This window comes from Leopardus geoffroyi, chromosome B1 (genome assembly GCF_018350155.1).
Source record: "Leopardus geoffroyi isolate Oge1 chromosome B1, O.geoffroyi_Oge1_pat1.0, whole genome shotgun sequence".
NCBI lineage: Eukaryota > Metazoa > Chordata > Mammalia > Carnivora > Felidae > Leopardus > Leopardus geoffroyi.
Window position 1 is genome coordinate 58,867,888 of NC_059327.1, and position 19,665 is coordinate 58,887,552.

General features: G+C 34.3%; 1 protein-coding gene across 15 annotated transcripts in view; it reads left to right on the forward strand.

Annotated features, from left to right (window-relative positions):
- The window catches only part of NEK1 (NIMA related kinase 1), a 227,639-nt gene that overhangs the window by 188,940 nt on the left and 19,034 nt on the right, over window positions 1–19,665 (forward strand). For all 15 annotated transcript variants that reach the window (XM_045463330.1, XM_045463358.1, XM_045463340.1 and 12 more), the window contains 4 exons: window positions 7,249–7,400; window positions 10,607–10,815; window positions 12,533–12,663; window positions 12,941–13,073. In XM_045463330.1, the coding sequence (XP_045319286.1) occupies window positions 7,249–7,400; window positions 10,607–10,815; window positions 12,533–12,663; window positions 12,941–13,073 (625 nt within the window). The remainder of the gene's footprint in view (window positions 1–7,248; window positions 7,401–10,606; window positions 10,816–12,532; window positions 12,664–12,940; window positions 13,074–19,665) is intronic.

A 19,665-nucleotide genomic window follows, 5' to 3' on the forward strand; every position in this document is an offset into this window, starting at 1 on the left:
AATAATTATAAAATTTTTACAAATGTTACTATTGAAAACTATATTATTATAAAAATTGCATTTTGTCATGGGCACCTGAATTGCTCAGTCTGTTGAGTGACCAACCCTTAATTTTGGCTCAGGTCATGATCTCAAGGTTCATGAGATTGAGCCCCATGTTGGGCTCTTTACTGACAGTGCAAAGCCTGGTTGGGGTTCTCCCTCTCTCTGTCTCTCTGTCCCTTCACCACTCATGTGTGCTCTTTCTCTTTCTCAAAATAAATAAATAAGCATTTTTAAAAAATAACATTTTGCCATATTGTCAAATAATCTCTCATATCATCTATAATGACCATAAATTCCATTGTGATGCTATGCTATAGATAATTTTTTAAACTAATCTATTTTTATTGCTGGGCCTTAACTACCTACATGTGTATCTTTGACAATAGCCACAGTTATAAAGTAAATTTCTGTAAGTAGAGTTCAAAAGGTTATATTGTATACCGCCTGTTTTCCCTTTAAGAAATAGCTTATTATGGGGTCGCCTGGGTGGCTCAGTTGGTTAAGCCTCTGACTTTGACTCAGGTCATGATCTCACAGTTTGTGAGTTTGAGCCCCACATTGGGCTTTCTGCTGCCAGTGCAGAGCCTGCATGGGATCCTCTGTCTTCTTCTTTCTACCCCTCTGCCGCTTGTGCTCGCTCACTTTCTCTCTCTCTCTCTCTCTCTCTCTCACACACACACACACACACACACACACACACATACACACACACAAATAAAATAAAGATTAAAAAGTAGCTAATGATACCTCAATAGTATATGAGAGTCTGTACTCTAAAGAGCACCAACTGTTATCATTCACTTAAAAATTGTGTATTTAATGAATGAGTGATGGTATTTTTAAAATTTGTGTTTCTATGTTTGCCACTGATGTTGGACATTTTTTATATGTTTAGGTCTGTATAGGAATGAATTACCTGAATTCTTTCATCCTTGGCTATTTTTTAAATATGTCATTTTGATTTTCAGTTTAGTTTTCCAGTTGGATATGTTTTTACTTTATGGAGTGTTGTCTTAATCTTATTTTAAATGTAGAGATTGCTAAATTCTCTTACTTGTCTAATAGCATTCAAACTTTCAAAGATGTAAACTATGAAAACAAATGTTATGATCTTCAGAGTTAGAGAATAAGGCCTACTTGTGGAACAGAGAAGGATTATCATGTAATTCATACACTTTCCTTTCTAGTAAAGGTGTATAGCTAATTGTCTTTAGCCTAGAGATTTTTAATAATTTATTCTGTGTATAAAGTTAACATTCCTGGAGAGCTTGGGTGCTCAGTCAGTTAAGCATCTGACTCTTGACTTTGGCTCAGGTAATGATCTCATGGTTCGTAGTTTCAAGCCCCATGTCGGGCTCTATGCTGACAGTGCAGAACCTGCTTGGGATTCTCTCTCTTTCCTTATATCTCTGCCTCTCCCCAACTCACATGCTCTGCCTCTCTCTCAAAATAAAGAAATAAACTTAAAAAATGTTAACATCCCTTGCATAATACATTTTAATTTTTTATTTTCTTTCATGACCTTAGTTCAGCCTTAGTAGTTCTATAGAAGTACTTGCTTCGGAAGTAAGCACAACAAAATAGATTTCATGTAGGGGAATGACTGTAAGAAGAAGGGCAAGAAAGAACCCTAGAAAGCCAAAGCAGTTTGTACCCATTTAAGGCAAGGACAGAAGGCCATACCTCCCTATTCCTTAAATCTTTGAGGTCATGAAAGTTCATCACTGGGCCCAAATAGTAAATACTTGATGTTCATAATGGTCACCTTGAAATGTGGAGAAAAAGTAAAATTTATTTTGAAACATATAGATAATCTGTCTACTAAGTGGAATAATTTGAGCTCTTAACAAGGATTTTTGTTAAAGGTCTTTTTTAAAAATGTTAATTATGCTACTTACCTTTTTTTTAATGTTTATTTTTGAGAGGGAGAGAGAGTGCGTGCACGAGTGTGTACAAGGCAGGGAGAGACAGAGAGAGGAGAGAGAGAGACAGAGAGAGACAGAGAGAGACAGAGAGAGAGAGAGAATCCCAAGCAGGCTCCACAGTCAGCAAAGAGCCTGACCCTGGGTTCAGTCTGATGATCACGAGATTATGACCTGAACCAAGATCAAGTTGGATGCTTAATCGACTGAGCTACCCAGGCAACCCTGTGGTTTTTTTTATTATTGTTAAAGGAAATTCTCCTTGTACTTTGAATCCTAACCTCTCTCACCTCAAGGAATAACTCCTTTACTTTGGTCACACTTGTATCAACTTTTTCCTCTATAGTAGATCATTTCCTCAACATACATGTTCTTGTAAGTCCCATCGTAATTAGCAAACTTCTCTTCTCTTGACAACATGTCCTTCTCCAGCTACCACCCCTTTTCTTTGTTCCCTTTACAACCAAACATCTTCAATATGTTGTATCTTTGCAGTCTCCACTTCCAAATACATTCTAATATGACTTTCATCCCACTCCTCCATTAAAACTGCTCTTGTCAAATTAGTTACTAATACATTGCCAAATTCTGTGTACCTTTTTATCTCATCTTTTTTGATTTTTTTCTTCCAACAGAGTTGATATACACTTTATTTGTAAAATCATTTTTATATCTTGGCTTGCTTTATATCACATTTTCCTCGGCGCTCATGAATCACCCTTTAGTCTCCTTTACTGGTGGCTTCTACTCTAACAGATCTCCATAAAAGAATGTGTATTCTATCATTGTGTGGAATGTTTTGTAAATGTCAAGAATTAAGTCAAATTAGTTGCTAGTGTTGTTCAAGTCTTCTTTATCTTCTATTTTGTCTAGTTGTATCAGTTGATGAGAAAAGATTGAAAAAACTATACTTGCATAATTGTCTTTTCATTTGTGTCTATTTTTGTTCCATGTATTTTGAAACTTTGCTCTTGAGTGAATAAAAATTCAGTATTGCTGTCTTCTGGATATTGAATTGATAGGTTTATTGTTATGAAGTGTCCCTTTTTGTTTGATAGTGGTGTCCTTGCTAATTGTCTTTCTACTTATTTATCAATTACTGAGAAAGGAGTGTTAAAATTTCCAGTCAATTTAATGCATGTTAATAATCTTTATATAGTCTTAAAAAATTGACCTCTTTAATCGTTATGAAATGACTCTCTTTATTCTTGGTCATACCACTTTGTTTTGAAATCTGTTTTGTCCTATTTTAATACAGCCATTCCAGCTTTCTGATGATTAATGTTTATGAGGTATATATATTTTACATCCTTTACTTTTAATCACACTGATTTTATATGTAAAGTGGATTTTTTGTAGCTATCATCTAGTCAAGTCTTTTTTTTTTTTTTTTTTTTTTTTTATTTTTATTTTTTTTTTCAACGTTTATTTATTTCTGGGACAGAGAGAGACAGAGCATGAACGGGGGAGGGGCAGAGAGAGAGGGAGACACAGAATCGGAAACAGGCTCCAGGCTCTGAGCCACCAGCCCAGAGCCCGACGCGGGGCTCGAACTCCCGGACCGCGAGATCGTGACCTGGCTGAAGTCGGACGCTCAACCGACTGCGCCACCCAGGCGCCCCTAGTCAAGTCTTTTTAACCAGCCTGACATTCTCTTTTATTCAAAGTGATTAGACAATTTACTTGTTATGTAATTTTTTATATATTATTGATATGATTAATTTTAAACCTACCATTTTGCTATTTGTTTTCTATTTGTCTCATCACTTTTTCTTCTTGTATTTACTTTAATTCTCCCTTCTTTTGGATTGAGTATTTTTAGCATTTTATTTAATCTCTACTATTTGCTTTTAAAGATAGACCTTTTCAAATATTTAGTTGTAATTCTCAGTTTTCAACATACAGTTTTAGCTTTTTACAATTTTTCTTTAATATACCACTATATTTGTTTAACATATTTAACATATTTAATATACCACAGTATTTATTTAACATATTTAACAATATACTTCCATTTCCACTCTCTTGTCTGTCCTTTTGGCATTGTTGTCGTATATATTATGTCCATATGTTATAAACACCACAATAAATTTTTATCATTTTTGCTTTAAACATTATCTTTTACAGAAAGTAAAAATTGAGAGTCTATATATTTACCATTTCGGACATTCTTCATTACTTTGTGTAGAATTCAGGTTTCTATCTGGTATCTATCACTTCTGCACCTTTTAAGAACTTCCTTTAACATTCTTGTGCAGCCCTGTTGGTGATGACTTTTTTTTCCTCTTTTGTTTATTTAAAAACCTTTTTGTTACACTTTCATTTTGAAAAGCTATTTCTAGTAGGTCTAGAATTATATTATCGTCTGGGTTGTATTATTTCTGACAACAAACACTGTAAATTATGTAGCTTTCATAAGGTAGTAGTAATAGAGTGACTTGATTTATTAAGTAAGGTAAGGTAAATTTGTAATAGTTCAAAATGAAATCATCTCAAGATGTGATCTTCTCATGCTATCACTTATATAAGAACACAGTCTAGGTTACCAAACAGAATAGTTACTTGTCCTTCCCTTTAGACCTCCCTCATTTTAGAGGATGGCAAATACAGGGTGGAGAGAGACCAGATGTGTTCCACCAATAGTTTTTCTGATCTGCGGAGTAGAGTGGAAAACTAATCTCTATAAAAATATTAAGAATTTCTTTACTCATTATAGCAAATGGAGAGTTGGGGGGGGGGAATATTGATGTGTAATTCACCAATAGCATATATGTCTTAAATGTCTTGTTTTAATTTGCTAAAATATCAATTATTATATAATGTCTATAATTTTTGCCTTTGCTAAATGTTCATAATTTTTTTAATGTTTTAGATCCACTTTTCACCTGGTTTATGGGTTGAAGTGAGGATATATTTTTAGAAGCTATTTTTAAGAAACAGTGTTACAGTTTAATTTTAGTAAGCAGAAGTTAAATAAATATGTTCATTATAATCCATTCTGTACTATAACCAGAGTATTGCTAATTCATAATTTTATTTGAAAAATACTACAGATGAAACTGTGAGTTGACAGAATTCTTTTAAGTACAATTTTATGTGGAGTTCTATTATTAGTATACTTACTACTTAATTTATTCACTATCTTATGTGGTTCTCTTCATTTTTGAGAAAAAGAACTTAACCAACAAACAAAAACATCTAAAAAATCTGTCAAAGAAGACTGTGAACATAAAGGGTTTTCAATATAGGATAGATAAGCTGTTGGATTGAGGGTACATAGATCTATTCCAGGAGGAAAGTTGTGAAATTACATACCTCTTAAAATTTCTTTCTAACTGTATTATGTTACATTAAGTTAGGAAAATTATTTTTTTAATGTTTATTTCTGAGAGAGAGAGAGACAGTGTGAACGGGGGAGGGGCAGAGAGAGGAAGACACAGAATCCAAAGCAGGCTTCAGTCTCTGAACTTTCTTTTCTTTTTTTTTAAATTTTTTAACGTTTATTTATTTTTGAGACAGAGGCAGAGCATGAACGGCGGAGGGGCAGAGAGAGAGGGAGACACAGAATCGGAAGCAGGCTCCAGGCTCTGAGCCATCAGCCCAGAGCCCGACGCGGGGCTCGAACTCACGGACCGTGAGATCCTGACCTGAGCTGAAGTCGGACGCTTAACCGACTGAGCCACCCAGGCGCCCCTGGGCTCTGAACTTTCAGCACATTGCTGGATGCGGGGCTCAAACCTGTGAACCAGGAGATCATGACCTGAGCTGAAGTCAGATGCTTATTTAACCAATTGAGCCGCCCAGGCTCCCATATTAGGAAAATTATTTTAACTAGTGAAAGGAATAAACTAGAATTGAGACTATTTTACCAGAGTTAAAATTTATCTCAGCCTAAAAAATACTGCATCTTTATGTCGAGTCCCCTTGAATTTAGGTATATAATGCATATATGCTGTATCTATCTAGAGAAACTGTTACTGTATGCATATTTTGCATACCGCTGGTTTATAATATACAGGGTTCAAACCATTAAAATAATAAAGAAGTCAAGCATAAATTCTGCTGACAGTGAGAGATTCAGAAAAAGAAATACTTTCAGTACCATTATTAAGTGCTTTGACAAGCAACGTATCTTACCATCTTGTAGTTCATAACCATTTTTTTCAAGTGCTGTAATATGTAAATTATGTTCAAGTAATGGAAATCTATCCTTTTTTTATTCTCAAAAACAGATTGTACCAATAAAATTGGCGACGAATATAAATTTTCATTAATATGCTAAACATTGTATTTTCTTCACAGCCTCCAATCTGGTGTAGATTCTTACCAGGGCCTTAGGAGTTATGTTTCAAATCTCACAGACTCCTTTAGGGTTATTAACCCAACTCTGAGACTTAGATATTTGTTTCATTGTTCTGTCTATCCATCATATTCTAACTGCTGATAGGTTAGTGGCCAGAGGCTATTTCTATTATTTCTGGTCTTATGCAAACAAGTTCAAATTTTAAATACCTCAACTGTGCATTTTTTCTTAAGTCAGTTTCTTCTCACCTGATCTCACATGATTTTCAGTATGAACATCAAGTACCTGTCTTTCTAGCCTTGCCTTCTTGTAGGAAAGGCTCTATTTACAGTCCATTGTTCAGGGAAGCCATGTTAGGTTTTTGTTTGTTTTGTTTTTTGTTTGTTTGTTTGTTTTGCACTAATATGAAGTTCCTTGTTTAACCAATGTGGCCCAGCCAACAGCTCCTAGGATAAATGATACAAAGGGCCACCAATTTATGTGTGATGGTGCTTTGCCAAGCTTCAGACTAACTCAGTCCAGGATTTGGGAAAGATATACGGGGAGGATTGGCCATAGGAAAGTGTGAGAGGAAGACTTAGCAGAGATACAGTAAAAGAGTGACAGTATAGGTCCTGAATGAGAAGGAGCAAATTAGCAGTTTCTGGCACTGCCTGATTTCTGACAGATTTCTAATTCCATTCCCTGGGCATACCCCAGGTAAGCACCTCTCCCTGCCTTTGAACTTTGACTTAAGTGAATCCTTGTATGTTGAAACCCAGGCATAACTTGAAAGTAGTTTCCTCACTGAAAAAATACGGAGCTGAAATTCAAGAGAATTAGGTTCTAACCTTGGACAAGTCACCTCTGGAGCTTCTAGCTCTAAATATATGATATAAAAATAAAAAATTAGTATTAGCTCTAACTTTCTAATTTTTTTATCTCATTTTTATTTTCTAATGATCTCACTCCTACTAAGAAGTCTGTTAACTTTTTTAGATGTTGAGGACATGTTCACTTCCAGATCTCTCAAAATTGTTCAGAACACTGATGGATGTTCCCACTGTAGGAGATGTATGTCAAGACAATCTTGAAATAGATGAAATTGAAGATGAGCATATTAAAGAAGGACCTTCTGATTCTGAAGACATGTGAGCATGATGTCATTAACAAATACTAGCACTAACAGAATTTTTGGGTTTATAGGAGTTCTAGAGATGTGACTCACCTAGGCAGTTTTAAAAAATGATCTATAACTGATTTTTTCACTACTTCTTTACCTTTATACAGCATTTTTAAAGTACAGTCATGCAAGTTTTGACATGTATAGTTGCCTCTAAGTAATATAATGACTTACTCTCACTTTGAAGAATATAAGAAAATGATTTCTATGTGTGCTCTCTGTCTTATTCACTACTGAACATGTAGGACCTTGATTTGGCCATGGGGTACATGTGTAATAAATTTTGCTTAAATGAATGAATATTAGGGTGATGATTATTTAACAGTTTAATGCCACATGATACAGGGATTGAAGTGGGAAATTGTGAAATATGTACTATTCTACAGTTCACCAGGGAAAAGACCAGAAAGCCTCTATATCTCTCTCCTGCCATGTATGATTTCAAAACTATGGCAGTGGAGAGTTAGCAGGTAGACTAGTTGTTTTATTTGCATATGTATGTGCACATACATTTAATTGCTTTCCCAAAATTCCTTTCTTCATGATCCACAGGGAATCTCGAATCCGAGAGAAATTTAACCAACACTTCTGAGAACTATGGGAAGTGATAGCCCCTTAGACAGTAATCTTTTTACACCCTCTTTGCAACAAGTAAGCCCTCCTATGTTACTCTGCACTGTCAGCGCAGAGCTTGATGCAGGACTTGATCTCAAAAACCATGAATGATATCATGACCTGAGCAGAAACCAAGAGTTGGTTGCCCAACCAACTGAACCACCTAGGTGTCTCTAAAATCACCATTGTTTTAATCTGACTGCCACAATAGCTTGTTTGTGACTTGTGTTCTTTTAACTACTAGTTGATGACAGAATTTTAAATTTTAAGTTAGAAGCTTTTTAATATTAATTTAAAATTTTGAAAACCAAGTTAAAAAATAAAATAAAAAATTGAAAACTAAGCTATTTTTATTTTTTTAATTTTTTAAGATATTTATTTATTTATTTATTTATTTATTTATTTATTTTCAATATATGAAGTTTATTGTCAAATTGGTTTCCATACAACACCCAGTGCTCATCCCAAAAGGTGCCCTCCTCAATACCCATCACCCACCCTCCCACCCTCCATCAACCCTCAGTTTGTTCTCAGTTTTTAACAGTCTCTTATGCTTTGGCTCTCTCCCACTCTAACCTCTTTTTTTTTTTTTTTCATTCCCCTCCCCCATGGGTTTCTGTTAAGTTTCTCAGGATCCACATAAGAGTGAAACCATATGGTATCTGTCTTTCTCTGTATGGCTTATTTCACTTAGCATCACACTCTCCAGTTCCATCCATGTTGCTACAAAAGGCCATATTTCATTCTTTCTCATTGCCACGTAGTACTCCATTGTGTATATAAACCACAATTTCTTTATCCATTCATCAGTTGATGGACATTTAGGCTGTTTCCGTAATTTGGCTATTGTTGAGAGTGCTGAAGTAAGCTATTTTTAAAAGTAGGTTAGTGCATACCAGGAAATTTCACTTAATGTTTTCCTTGGGAAAAAAACATGTTTTTTTGTTGTTATTCAAACTTCACTCAAGGTCATATAATAAGAAAATCTAAAAAGTGAATTCAGGGCCACATTTAAAAATATATATAAGACAAATTTTTGAGTGCTTCTTCCAAAAAAGGTGTTAGTCTTATACTTTTCTTATAATGGCAGACTTAGCAGCCCCACTGACTTTTAATACCATCTGTGGAGGACACTAATTCCTCCAGGCTGGCCACTAGAAGATTTAATCAACAAATTAATGTTTACTCATTGTTACAATGGTACATAGTGGATGTGCATGCTATGTTAGTCTTTTAATTAAATACTAAGTTAAATGCTAATAGTAGGATGAGCCAAAAGATTAGATATACTCTCTTTCTCGTTCTAATGAGGTGCTATGCTTTTCTATACCTGCTACAAAGTGTAGAAGTTTGTACACATAAATAAAAACTAAAGATATTTCTACATTAAAAGATTATTTTCTTTTTCCATTAATGGAAAATTTATTTAAGATCTTGCATAATACCATTTATATTTTAGCTCTTCAGTAAATACTTGTTTATTTGATTGGAATCTAAACAAATCAGCTTTTCTAGTGGATGAAATCCTCAGCGTGGGTACATAACCTCTTTCAGAAGATCTCATATATCTAAGAGGCAAATCATAAGAGAAATAAAGTCAGTGAGTATGTTTTGGGGGTATTATAGAAGTGGTGAGATTTCAATCCTTTCTGTGCTATTTATTGACTGTGCAATTGAGTGTATAGCCTTGTGCAAGACATATAAACACTTTGATTCAGTTTCCATGTCTCTAAAGTGAGTTATATGTAGGTAAAATTTTAGTAATAGAATAAAACTGAATAAATAAACTAAATAGAATAAACTAAAGTACTATATAAAAGTAAGGTATTACTGGCCTAAATTAGTTCCAGCATCTTTAATCCCATGAAAATAAAATTAATATCCTGAGCAATGCCTTGGAAACAAGATAATCTAGCAAAGATTATTATGGTTAATATATTCTAATTATGTGGTAAAGTTTACTTGCTATGTATTTTAGAAATGTTTTCAAGGATAAACATGTAAAGATAAGATTTCTGGTGACTTTTATTCACTAGATCATCCTGTGAACCTGAATGTAAAATTCCATAAGTATTTTCATTTCTAAAAGTTCAAATGTCCAATGAATGTTTATATGAAAAGCCTTTCATATAGGATACTACCATTATACATCCACGTTAATATTCTGCTGAATTTTCAAAATTACATAGAAGAAAAATATTTGAATATTAAGTATTTTTTTTGAAAGCAAGTGAAAAATCTCTTTAGTCTGGCCTTTTAAAACACTGAAACATTCTTTCAAAATTTAAGCAGTGAATAACATTGATAGTTTTATAATTCTCTTTCGGCACTCAGGATCACACAAGTCATCTTCGGGCTTATGTATTCCAGAATATGTACCATGTGCTGTATTTTATAATTGTATCAGTCCTCATTTACTTTACCTATGTAGTTTTTTTCAGATTTCTTTTTATCCACTATTAGTACTTTTAAGTAGAAAGGAGCACATGTATATTGAAGTAAAATTTCAAAATAAGGTAACATTTTGGTAACGTTTACTTTAATCTTTCAAAATTTCAGTGTATTTGAAGAAACTGACACAGATTTACAAGAGCTTCAGGCCTCTATGGAACAGTTACTTAGGGAACAACCTGGAGAAGAATACAGTGAGGAGGAAGAATCCATCTTAAAAAACAGTGACATAGAGCAGACTGCAAATGGGACAGATGTAGCAGATGAGGATGACAATCCCAGCAGTGAAAGTGCCCTAAATGAAGAATGGCATTCAGGTACGTGGTCATGATCACGGACCTTTCTTTTTTCAGTGTATACAATTATTTCAAGCAGAATATATTTTTCTGTTATCTGATACGAACCATTTCCAACTTTGAATAAAACTGAAGTATGCTTCTGTGTCTCTGACTTTATTCATGCCTTTTCTTCTCACACAGATGTCCATATACATTTGTTCCATTTCTTTCCCATTAAATTTTAGAAATGCTTTTGAAGCAGGGTGCATGAGTGGCTCAGTTGGTTAAGTGTCTGACTCTTGATCTAGGCTCAGGTCATGATCTCACGGGTTCGTGAGTTCGAGCCCCACATCGGGCTCTGTGCTGACGGTGCAGAGCCTGCTTGGGATTTTGTCTCTCCCTCTCTCTGCCTCTTCCCAGCTTGCACTCTCTTGTCTCTCTCAAAATAAATAAATTTTAAAAAAGAAGAAATGCTTTTGAAGGATTTTCATTGTTTTCTTATCTTCCTTGACTTATTTTTCTAGTACTAAAGATAATAGCCTAGTTTTCCTAGCACTTTATATTTTACAAAGAGCTTCCACATACAGTGGTTAACCAGCAAGGTTAATACTAAAAACAGTTTTTAAAACGTTGACACTTTTTTTTTTAAATTGTTTGTTGATAGCATTACCCCAAGATACATAGAAAATCTGTGTAATCAAGAACTATATTATGTTTATTTGGGAAGAAGAGCTAATGTGAAAAGGAAAAATTTTTCAGTAATTTTGTCTTTTACTAGACTATTTCCAAGTGTCTTGGACATATACATGACATAAAACATAGCATTTGTATTTTCTAAGTGCTTTACTAAAGTTTTATGATATGTAGCATAAGTCATCTGCCTCCTGCGTGCTTTTTCATGTTTTGGCCCATGTTTAATATCAACTTTTTAAAAACAGTAGTTAGGGTTGGTTGCCTCAGTACAGAACATATGGGTATGCTTTTTTCATTTTTTACTCAATTAGAATGTTTTTATTCTAGTTTACTGTTTATGTCTATAAAAGATTCCCAAAGTAACATTCCTTTTTTTTTTTAAGTTTGTTTTTATTTGTTTTTGAGAGAGAGAGAGACCATGTGTGCACACCAGCAGGGGAGGGGGCAGATAGAGAAGGAGAGAAGGAATCTCCAGTAGTCTCCACGCTGTCAGCACAGAGCCCAGTGCAACGCTCAATGCAGGGCTCAATTGCACCAACTGTGAGATCATGACCTGAGTCGAGATCAAGAGTAGAACTCTAACTGACTGAGCCACCCAGGTGCCCCATCCCAAAGTAACATTCTTGTTCAGACAGATTTACAGGGGCGCCTGGGTGGCTCAGCCGATTGAGCATCCGACTTCGGCTCAGGTCACGATCTCACGGTCCGTGAGTTCGAGCCCCGCGTCGGGCTCTGTGCTGACAGCTCAGAGCCTGGAGCCTGTTTCACATTCTGTGTCTCCCTCTCTCTCTGACCCTCCCCCGTTCATGCTCTGTCTGTCTCTGTCTCAAAAATAAATAAACGTTAAAAAAAAAATTTAAAAAAAAGACAGATTTATATATACACTGATTTCCTATATAAATGGCAATAATTATGATGATAAAATCTTTACAATGAAAGTACAAGTAGTCTGTTTCAGTGACCTCACTCAGTTGTGAAAAAGAATTTTAGTCTGTTAGGGTAAGAATTATTTTATTCATTCTTTTTAGTCTTAAAATATCTTCTTTTTATTTCTGCATTTTAGATAACAGTGATGGTGAGATTACTAGTGAATGTGAATATGATAGCGTCTTTAATCATTTAGAGGAACTGAGACTTCACCTGGAGCAGGAAATAGGCTTTGAAAAATTCTTTGAGGTTTATGAGAGGATAAAGGTAAGTAAAATGTCAATTAAAACATTTAACTTTGGGTTACCTGGCTGGCTCAGTTGATAGAGCATCTGACTCTTGACCTCAGGGTCATGAGTGCAAGCCCCATGTTGGGCATGGAGCCTATTTAAGAAAAAATTTAACTTTGAAATATGCTCTTTTTGGATTACTAGTGAAATGTCAGTGATATTTATAGGTCAATAGATTTATCATAAATAATAAAGTTTCCAATTAGAGAAAGTTAATATTCAAGCATTAATTTATATTTGGAAATTTGGTATAGGCTATTCATGAAGATGAAGATGAAAATATTGAGATTTGTTCAACAATAGTTCAGAATATTTTAGGAAATGAACATGAACATCTTTATGCCAAGATTCTTCATTTAGTCATGGCAGATGGAGCCTATCAAGAAGGTAAGATTTCCTCAGTCTATTTTAAGTAAATGTGCAAAAAACAGGATGTAAATTACTGAGCTTTTATCACATGCATTTTGGTGAAATCTATATTGGAATCATATCCAGTACTTATGACAATTATAAAATTAACCATGTCATATGCTGTTACTGATTCTACCATATTTTCATTGACTTAAGTCCTTTAGGTCCATATTTTTACTTAATTTATAAGTAACATTTGAATGAGATTTTTTAGAAAGACTCCTTATTGGTCAGTTCTAGAAATCAGAATGCTTTAATAAAGTTTTAGACATACATGCTTCAGCAGTATGTACAGTTTCTCCTAATACCAAATGTAATCTCTTCCATTCACAGTAAGTGGAGTTCATTTATAGTGGTTTATATGTAAACCATTTTTCTATTTGGAAAATATTTACCTACAGAATGACACAAAATATATTTGAATTTTATGGAAAATTATTAAAGTTAAAAATGGTGTTGCCCCTTAAATTTACTCAATTTAAACATGGAACAAGACCAGTGGTATAGTCCTAACTCTGTGACACGCTAGTAATGTGACATTAAGTAATTTATTTGAAATTTCAGTTTCCATTGCTATAAAAGGATCATCACTATTCTAATGTACTGTGAACTGTTTTCAAAATACTTATTGAGTGCTTCCTGTAACCTAGCACTTTATTACTAATTGACATTAAACGACATAGTGTTTTATTTACATGTTGTTTACAGTTCCCTTGGGAGATGAAACCTAAGTATATGAAAGTGTAAAACTATATGTAAAAAATGCATATTCTAAAGTACTTTTCAGTGCAGTAAGAATTAGAGAAGGGAAGCTTGGATTGTGAAAAATGGAAAGAAATGTAGAGCCATACTTGTCAAAAAACAGAGTGAAAACTAATTGATGTGTATTAGAGTTAAAATCACCCTATCAGAAGCTTCTTGTTGTAAATAGTCTTTGTTGTAGGGAAGTGTTGAATCACTATATTGTACATCTGAAACTAATATTACACTGCATATTAACTAAAATTTAAATAAAACCAAAAAAAAAAAAAACCCAAAGTAGTCTTTGTGATTAGATACTATGAAATGTTTAAAATACATAGAGGAAATCAGTGAAGATTTGTAAACTGACAAAGTGAAGATGTTTTGTAAAGTTCAATCTAGCAGCAGTATTCTGGATATCTTGGAGAGTACTGAGATTGCAAACAAGATCTTTTTTGAAACTGTAGATGTGTTTGGGCATGGGAGGGTGAATACCTGGATTTAGTGTTCATAGGAATGGAGCATCAATATTCAGCTCAGATATTTCAGAATCAGGCTTTTAATAAAAATGTTTGATATTTTTATTAATCAAGTTTCCTAAAATCAAATTCAAGAATTTTTTTTTTATTTTGGGAGCAGCTTCACTTATTTAAGGTATAAACTTATTTATATTGACCAAAAAGCTCAGCCAAAAAAAAATGTTTTTTTTTAATTTGTTAATAAAAATAAAAATATTTTAGGGGCGCCTGGGTGGCTCAGTTGGTTAAGCGTCCGACTTCAGCTCAGGTCATGATCTCACGGTCTGTGAGTTAGAGCCCCACATCGGGCTCTGTGCTGACAACTCAGAGCCTGGAGCCTGCTTCCGATTCTGTGTCTCCCTCTCTCTCTGACCCTCCCCCGTTCATGCTCTATCTCTCTCTGTCTCAAAAATAAATAAACATTAAAAAAATTTTTTAAAAATAAAAATCTTTTAAAAATTCTAATAGTTATCGTTAAATCAAAACTAGAAAATCTTAAGGTACAGTGAGTACTCTTAACCATATAGCTTCAGAAACCACTGTGTCTTCATTAGTATTCTTAACAAAATAATAACTGTCAAGAAAATGTTAGGGCCATTAGCAACAAGTAATAGATGAATATAAGCCAGTAGATAGTGCTGCATATATTCTTCAATATGATTTCCTTTAGCCCCCTTAATAATCACAAACAGGCAAAAACAAAGCAATGTGTCCTATTTATGGTGGTGCAATGAAACCTATCAATAGAAACTTAAAGGAGCTCCTTTCTTTTCAATTTTTTTTTTACTTGAGTATAGTTGACACACATGGTCATGTTAGTTTCAGGTGTACAACATAACTATTTGACAAGTTTATACTTTATGCTGTGCTTACCTCAAGTATAGCTACCGTTGGTCACCAGGCAACACTACTGCAATATCATTGATTGTATTCCTTATACTGTGCCTTCTTCCTATGATTTATTCATTTAATAACTGGAAGCCTGTATTTCCCACTCCTCGTTAACCCTTTTGCCTATCCTCCCAACCCCACCCCCTTCTCTGGCAATGATCAGTTGTCTATATTTATAAATCTGCTTCTGCTATTTGTTTATTCATTTTTTTTTTAGATTCTACATATGAGTGAAATCATATGGTATTCCTTTTTCTCAGTCTAACTTATTTTACTTAGCAGAATACCTGTAGGTCCATCTATGTTGTCACAGAGGGTACAATCTCATCCTTTTTTATGACAATGTGATATTCCAGTGTGTGTGTATGTGTGTGCACTCGTGCATACACACATCTTCCTTATCTATTCATATATCAAAAGACACTTAGGTTGCTTCCATATCTTGGCTATTGGTAATAACACTGCAATAAACATAGGGGTGCATATATATTTTCAAATTAGTGTATTCTTTTTCTTTGGGTAAAACCTATTAGTGGAGTTATTGGATCGTGTGGTATTTCTGAGTTTTTGAGGAACCTCCATTATGGTTTTCCACAGTAGCTGTGCCAGTTTACTTTCCACCAACAATGTACGAGGGTTCCTTTTGCTCCATACCCTCACCAACACTTATTATTTCCTCTCTTTTTGATACTAGCTATTCTGATGTATGTAAAGTAATATCTCATTGTGGTTCTCATTTGCATTTCTCTGATGACTAGTGATGGTGAGCATCTTTTCATGTGCCTGTCAGCCATCTGTATGTCTTCCTCAGAAAATGTCTATTCAGGTCTTTTGCCTATTTTTTAATTGGATTGTTTGATTTTTTCATGTGGGGTTATATATGTTGTTAACATATGACAGAAATGTCATTTGCAAATATCTTCTATTCATTAGGTTGCCTTTTTGTTTAGTTGATTGTGTTGTTTACTATGCAAAAGTTTGTTATTTTGATGTGGTCCTAATAGTTTATTTTTGCTTCTGTTTCCCTTGCCTGAGGAGACACATCTAGAAAAATGTTACTATGGCTGTCAGGGTAATTCCTTTCGGTGTTCTCTTCAAGGATTTTTATGGTTTCTGGTCTCATGTTAGGGCTTTAATCTATTTTGAATTTATTTTTGTGTATGATGTTAGAATGGGTCCAGTTTCATTCATTTACATATATGTAGCTCTCCAATTTTTCCACCATTTATTGAAGAAACTGTCTTTTTCCCACTGTATATTCTTGCCTCCTTTGTCATAGATTAATTGACCATATAATTATAGGTTTATTTGTAGACTTTCTATATTCTTCCATTAATCTTTATGTCTATTTTTGTGCCAATACCATACTGTTCTGATTACTACAACTTTATAATATATCTTAAAATCTGGAATTATGATACCTGCAGCTCTGCTTTTCTTTCTTAAGATTGTTTTGGCTATTAGGGGTCTTTTGTGTTTGCATACAAATTTGAGTATTCTAGTTTTATGGAAAATGCTGTTGGTATTTTGATAGGGATTTGATTACATTGAATATGTAGATTGCTTTGGGTAATACAGAGCTTTTGGCATTATTAATTCTTCTAATCCATGAGCATGGAATATCTTTCCATTTGTGTCATCTTCAATTTATTTCATTGGTGTTTTATAGTTTTCAGAGTACAGGTCTTTCACTTCTTTGGTTTATTCCTAGATATTTTATTATTTTTGGTGCAATTGTAAATGAAAGTTATTTTCTTAAATTCCCTTTCTACTACCTCATTTTTAGTGTATAGAAATGCTACTGATTTCTGGGTATTAATTTTGTATCCTGAAACTTTACTGAATTATTTATTTCATCTAGTAGTTGTTTGGTGGATTTTCTGTGTATACTATCATGTCATCTGTAAATAGTGACAGTCTAACTTCTTCACCAATTTGGATGCCTATTCTTTTTCTCATCCGATTTTTGTGGCTAGGACTTTGACTATTATGTTGAATAGTAGAGGCAAGAATGGACATAACTTGTCTTGTTCCTGATATTAGACAGAAGGCTCTCAGTTTTTCACCATTGAGTATGATAGTAGCTATGGGTTTTTAATATATGTTCTTTATTATGTTGAGGTATATTCCATCTAAACCTACTTTGTTAGGAGTTTTTATCTTAAATGGGTATTGAATTTTATCAAATGATTTTCTCCATCTATTGATGATCATATGATTTTTATCCTTTGTTTTGTAATGTAGCATATCACATTGATTGACTTGTGAATATCAAACCATCCTTACATCCCCAGGATAAATCCCACTTGATTGTGGTAAATGATCCTTTCAATGTATTGATGAATGCAGTTTGTTAATATTTTATTGATGATTTTTGCATCTGTGTTCATCAGGGATATTGACCTGTACTTTTCTCTTTTTGTGGTGTGTTTGTCTGGTTTTGGTGTCAGAGTAATACTGGCTTTGCAGAATGTACTTGGAAGCTTTCCTCCTTCTATTTTTGGAATAGTTTGAGGAGAATAGGTATTAATTCTTCTTTAAATGTTTGGTAGAATTCACCTGTGAATCCATCTAATTCTGGACTTCTATTTTTTTTTAATTTTTTTAATGTTTTTATTTATTTTTGAGACAGAGAGAGACAGAGCATGAGTGGGGAAGGGGCAGAGAGAGAGGGAGACACAGAATCTGAAGCAGGCTCCAGGCTCTGAGCTGTCAGCACAGAGCCCGACGCGGGGCTTGAACTCACAGACTGTAAGATCGTGACCTGAGCTGAAGTCGGACGCTTAACCAACTGAGCCACCCAGGCGCCCCTATTTTTTTGATTATCAATTCAGTTTATTAACAGTGATCTGTCTTCAGATTTTCTATTTCTTATTCAATTTTGGAAGATGGTATGTTTCTAGGAATGTATCCATTTCTTCTAGTTGTCCAATTTGTTGGCATATAATTTTTTGTAGCTTTCTTATAATCCTTTGTGTTTCTATGGTGTCATGGGTTACTTCTCTCTCATACCTGATTTTATGAATTTGGGTCTTTTCTCTTTTTTTTTCTGGAGGAGTCTTGTTAAGGGTTGATCAATTTCCTTTATCTTTCCAAAGAACCAGCTCTTGGTTTCATTGATTTTTCTCTGTTGTTTTTTTAGTCTCCATGTCATTTATTTCTGCTCTGAATTTATTATCTTCATTCTGTCTGCTCACCTTGGGATTTGTTATTTTTCTGATTTCTTTAGGGGCAAGGTTACATTGTTTATTTAAGTTTTTTCTTGTTTCTTGATGTAGGCCTCTGTTGGTTTATTTTCTTCTTTGAACTGCTTTGGTTGTGTGTCCCAGAGATTTTGGGCCATTGTGTTTTCATTTTCATTTCATTTCATTTGTCTCCATGTATTTTTTTGTTTCCTTAACCCATTGGGTTCTTTACTATAATGGTGATTAGCCTTCACATGTTTGGGTTTTTTTCCAGTTTTTATCTTTGATTTATTTCTAGTTTCATACTGTTGTGGTCAGAAAAAATGCATGGTATAATTTCAGTTTTCTTAAATTTATTAAGGGTTGTTTTGTGGCCAAACATGTAATCTATTCTGGAGAATGTTCCATGTGCATTTGAAAAGAATGTGTATTCTGTTGTTTTAGGATGAAATGTTCTATATATATCTTTATGTCCATCTGGTTTAATGCCCTTCAAAGATGCTCTTTCCTTTTGGTTTCCTGCCTGGGTGATGTAGCTATTGATGTAAGTGGAGTGTTAAAGTCTCTTACCATTGTTATATTACCATTAATTTCTCCATTAATGTTTGCTTTATGTATTTAGGGTGCTCCAGTGTTGGTGCATGGATGTTTACTATTGTTATAGCCTCTTGTTGGATTTATCCCTTTATCGTTATGTAATGCCCTTTTTGTTTCTTGTTAACAGTCTTTGTTTTTTGTTTTTTTTTTTCAACGTTTATTTATTTTTGGGACAGAGAGAGACAGAGCATGAACGGGGGAGGGGCAGAGAGAGAGGGAGACACAGAATCGGAAACAGGCTCCAGGCTCTGAGCCATCAGCCCAGAGCCTGACGCGGGGCTCTAACTCACGGACCGCGAGATTGTGACCTGGCTGAAGTCGGACGCTTAACCGACTGCGCCACCCAGGCGCCCCCAGTCTTTGTTTTAAAGTGTGTTTTGTCTAATATAAGTATTGCTACCATGGCCTTTTTTTTTTTTTTTTTTTCACTTCCATTTGCTTGGTAAGTGATTTTCCATCCCTTCAATTTTAGTCTATATGTGTCTTTAGGTCTGCAGTGAATCTCTTGTCAGCAGCATGTAGATGGGTCGTTGGTTTTTTATCCATTCCATCACCTTATGTCTTTGATTGGACCATTTAAAGTAATCAATTGACAGATACGTACTTATTGCCATTCTGTTGTTTTCTGATTATTTT